Source organism: Nematolebias whitei, chromosome 10, assembly GCF_014905685.2.
Source record: "Nematolebias whitei isolate Nwh7 chromosome 10, NemWhi1, whole genome shotgun sequence".
Classification (NCBI taxonomy): Eukaryota; Metazoa; Chordata; class Actinopteri; order Cyprinodontiformes; family Rivulidae; genus Nematolebias; species Nematolebias whitei.
This window is the reverse complement of record NC_056507.1, coordinates 4,646,425-4,651,234: the sequence shown is the minus strand read 5'-3', so window position 1 is coordinate 4,651,234 and position 4,810 is coordinate 4,646,425. Positions and strand designations below refer to the sequence as shown.

General features: G+C 44.5%; 1 protein-coding gene across 1 annotated transcript in view; it reads left to right on the top strand.

Annotated features, from left to right (window-relative positions):
• Positions 1-4,594, top strand: part of slc25a44a (solute carrier family 25 member 44a) — a 5,224-nt gene extending 630 nt beyond the window's left edge. Inside the window, exons 2-4 of the mRNA XM_037682531.1 lie at positions 2,100-2,807; positions 2,962-3,089; positions 4,340-4,594. Of these exons, the coding sequence (XP_037538459.1) occupies positions 2,174-2,807; positions 2,962-3,089; positions 4,340-4,531 (954 nt within the window). The 5' untranslated portion in view covers positions 2,100-2,173 and the 3' untranslated portion in view covers positions 4,532-4,594. The remainder of the gene's footprint in view (positions 1-2,099; positions 2,808-2,961; positions 3,090-4,339) is intronic.
• Positions 4,595-4,810: the final 216 nt, after the last annotated feature.

Genomic DNA, 4,810 nt, shown 5'->3' with positions numbered 1-4,810 from the left:
TAGCTCTACGTTACTCTGTGTAGCTCTACGTTACTCTGTGTAGCTCTGTAACGTTCCGGGTGAGAGTTTGAGCTCTTTCTGAGACATGACAGATGCTGCCCACAGTGAGTTTGTTTGAAACGAAATGCAGATGATCAGTGAATTTAATAAGAAATTTAAAAAAAAAAATCAAACTGCACCATGTGAACCTGAGAGCACACACATCAAGGAGGTAATCATCAATATGCTGCTTTAAGAATTTTAAAAGGGCAAACAATTCTCTGAGAGAAGGGTAAGCACCATGTTGTAAATGTTAAAATAACATAATTCATGTTTAATTATGCTTTACAGCAGCTGTGGGCAACTATTTCCCCTCAAACTTGGATTGTTGAGCAGGTTCACCCACCTCTCCCTATACACTGCCTGCCCCCCCCAAAAAAAGTCACCACCTGGATTTAATTAAGCGAATGGGTACGAGCCTCCTATTGGATAATTATTGCATGGGCATTATCTTTCAGCTGGCAACAAGTTATTTAACCCCAACTGGTGCAACGAGTTGCTTCTCATTTCTTAAACAACCATGTGGAAAGACACGCCTCGTGGTCGTGGAAAAGATGTCGGTCTGTTTGAGAAGGGTCAAATCATTGGCATCAAGCAGAGAAAACATCTAAGGAGATTGTAGAAACTACTAAACTTCGGTTAAGAACTGTCCAACGCATTATTAAAAACTGAAAGGATAGTGGGGACCCATCGTCTTCGAGGAAGAAATGTGGCCGGGGAAAAAATTCAGAATGATCGGTGATCACTTTGATGAAATCAAATTCAAGAAAAACAACAACAATAGCACTCGGCTGTGTTTAATGGTGAAAGTAAGAGCAGTTCCACACGCACAGTGTGAAGGGAACTCAAGGGACTGGGACTGAACAGCTGTGTAGCCTTAAGAAAACCAGTAATCAGTGAGGCTAACTGGAAAAATTTGCTAGGGAGCATAAAGATCGGACTCTGGAGCAATAGAAGAAGGTCATGTGGTCTGATGAGTCCAGATTGACCCAGTTCCAGAGTCATGGGCACATCAGGGTAAGAAGAGAGGCAGGTGAAGTGATGCACCCATCATGACTAGTGTCTCGTCATCAATGAAAGATCTTGGTGAAAAATTAATGCAACACTGGATGAAACAGATCTTGTGACATTGCAGAAGTTTATCGAAACAATGCCACAGAGAATGCACGATGTAATCAAAGATAAAGGTGGTCCAACGAAATATTAGTGCGTGACCTTTTATTGGTGGCGACTTTTTTTTTTTTTTTGGCCAGGCAGTGTAATTGGCTATAATTTCTTATCAGCTGCTAAGAGTGAACAATAATAATAAGAATCAGGCGTACTGAGAATTTAAACTTAATGTGTTTAGTTATGAACAGCCACACAAACATCAGTGGAAATAATGTGTATGTTCTGAAGTATCTGGATAAAATTAACAAAATACAGTTATTTATTTTTGTATTTATTTTACTTCATTTAAAGCAGGGGTGTCCACTATTCAGCATGTTTTATTTGTTTCTCTGCTCCAACACACCTGATGAAATGACAACGTCCATGCTCAATAATCCAGGTGTACAATCCAACATGGAAAGGAAATGTTGGACCTGATTAAATGGTTGAATTACCGCTTCATGTTTTGCAGAAGCTCATTAATCACCAGTTGATTAAAGTTTTTTGACACAATGGTAACTTTTACACCACAAACTCCACTCAGTGGAGAGACTCCTGACCTGCACATGAACACCTAACGCCCGCTCACCTTCAAAATAAAAGCACTGCAAAAGCCAGCTTCAAAATAACAGCAGATATTTTTGATGCGTTCAGAACGATTTACATTTTTTCTTAGAATAGCTCTAGCATGTGATTAAAAATCACTTCCAGTAGTCGTGGACATTAATGTTGCTGTAAATATTTTTTCTCATATATTTTATTTTTTCAACCAAGAGCTTGGTGTTTATTCTGTATAAACCTTCGAGGTTCTTTACAGATGCTTCTGTTAAGGTTAAATGGAATTGATATCCAAGCCATGAATGAAAGGAAGAATGTGGCCGAGGCTCACGAGTCCTTCCTGCTTCTTGCAGGGCGGATGGAAGCAGCAGGGTCCGTAGGTGCAGAGCTGTGGCTTTAGGGCTGCCGCCCTGCCCTGACCAGCACCATGCAGCAGAAAGGTGCCATCCAGATTATCGAATGGGAGGACCTGGACAAGAGGAAGTTCTACTCCCTGGGCGTGTTGATGACCTTGACCACACGGGCCACCGTCTACCCCTTCAGTCTGATCCGTACCCGTCTGCAGGTGCAGAAGGGAAAAGCCCTGTACTCTGGCACCTTCGACGCCTTCTGCAAGATCCTGCGAAGGGAAGGCATGAGGGGTCTCTACCGCGGCTTCATGATCAACACGTTCACCCTGGTGTCGGGTCAGGCGTACATCACCACCTACGAGCTGGTGCGCAGGCACGTGTCCTCCTACACGCCCAGCAACACGGTGAAGTCTGTGGTGGCAGGAGGGGCGGCGTCCCTGGTGGCTCAGACCATCACCGTGCCCATAGACGTGGTGTCCCAGCACCTGATGATGCAAGGACAAGGGGAGCACATGTCGCGCTTCAAAGTCAAACCCAAAATTATGCTCGTCGCGACCAAGCGCAGGCCGACTTTTGGGCACACGCGGGACATCACTGTGCAGATATTTGCAGCGGACGGTTTCAGGGGATTTTACCGGGGCTACGTGGCGTCGCTGCTCACGTACATACCCAACAGCGCTCTCTGGTGGCCTTTTTATCATTTTTATGCAGGTACGTCAACACCTTCTTCCCGTCTGTAGCACGGCATGTCTCGATACTCATCATAAACTACACACAACTGTACCGTACGGAGATCTGACCTGCAGATGTACTCGTTTAATGACATGTTTGGGCCTTACACTGTTCCTATCCTTTCCCCTCACAGAACAGCTGTCTTTATTAGCACCAAGTCAGTGTCCCCACCTGATGCTGCAGGCTGTGGCGGGACCGATGGCGGCAGCAACCGCTTCCACCATCACAAACCCCATGGATGTCGTTCGTGCAAGAGTTCAAGTAAGCACCCGAAACTGCAAATGTGACATTGTTTTTATGTTGTTTATTTAGACATGTTCACAAGTTGGCTTTGTTCTACAGACTGGTTACATACATGGGTTTACACGCACGCACGCACTCACGCACGCACGCACGCACACACACACACACACAGGTTTGTTTTGCTATCTTTATGGGGCCTTTGCATTGACTTCCATTCATTTTTCATTCATTTCTATAGCCTAACCATGACCTTTATCCATAACCTAACCATTACCAGTACATACCTAACCCTAAACCTAACACATCCTCAATTCACACCTTAGTCCTAAACCTAGCCCCTAACCCACCAACGGGACTTCTTCTTATGGGGCCCAGGCTTTGGGCCCCATAAGGAGAAGTTGGTCCTCACAATGCAGTATAAGTTGGAAAAATGGGCCTCACAAAGTAGCATAAACAAGGACACACACACACACACAAACTAATAATTGGGTTCACACACAGTTTGTCTTATTAATAGCAGCTGATTGGTAGATTTACTGCAGTTCCATCAGTGTGTCTGTTCCAGTAAGGGGTACATTGTTGCACGTTTATCAGGGTTTAATGTTATAAGTTTGCACTCAAGTTGCCAAACAAGCTCGTTTCAAATTTCAGATGCACCTTATAACGACAGTGCAGCTCTTTAGCTTTTTCAGCACAACGTTCCCTGATGATGAGGATTATTTGCAGCTATAGAGGTTCATGTGAGCTCCAGTCAAAATTTGTTATTAACTTTATTATTAGTTAGCCTGAGAGTTACCGGACTCAAGCAAACACTTACTGGAACGCACCCCGTCAGATCCTGCTCCGGCAGGATCCAGCTCAAATTAAACCCTGGTCTCAGGTGATCAGAGTACGTGTTTGAGATGACTCTCAGCTACTACCACACCAAAGTTCAGCTCTATCTCTGTAAAGTTAGAGCCATTTTTTTTATTTTTAGGGTTGATTAGCTGTGGCGGCCATGTTGAATTAGACTGACTCCAAAATGTTGATCACTTGTAGCTCAACATCCAACAGTTCTCTGAGTGTTGCATTAACATTCCTTCATTGGTTTAAGAAATATTTTGCTAACAAGAGAAACACAGATCCAGATAAATGCAAAAATATTACTTTCCATTTCCTGCTTTCTGGCAGCGGGTTATAAAGATTAAATTTCTAAAGGATGAAGAAGCTTTAGAACAGAAGCAGACGAGTATTTGCACCTGACAACTGATCTGGTCCGTGTCCTCCAGGTGGAGGGACAGTCGTCCGTCATCGAGACGTTCAAGCAGCTGCTGGCAGAGGAGGGCGTCTGGGTGATGACCAAAGGGCTGTCGGCCCGCATCATGTCCGCCACGCCCACCTCCGTGCTCATCGTGGTGGGATACGAGACTCTGAAGAGGCTGAGCCTGCGGGCCGAGCTGATCGAGTCCAGACACTGGTGAAAGACGGGAAGAGGGGGACCAGGACTGCAGGACAGAGACCAGATGTGTCTCCTGTTTGTCACTGCTTTACGTGTTTTCCGTTGACAAACGCACAAAGACCTCTGTGTTTAAGTTTATTTGAACACGACTTTCTCTGTTCGTCAGATCCAATTATACGAATCAGATATTTCTGCCAGCTTCATTATCCACATGACCTAATATGATTTAAGTTCAGGTACACATCCAGATACGGGTACGTGTTTTTGCCCGAGTGTGAGGGATAATATTCCAGTATATTAA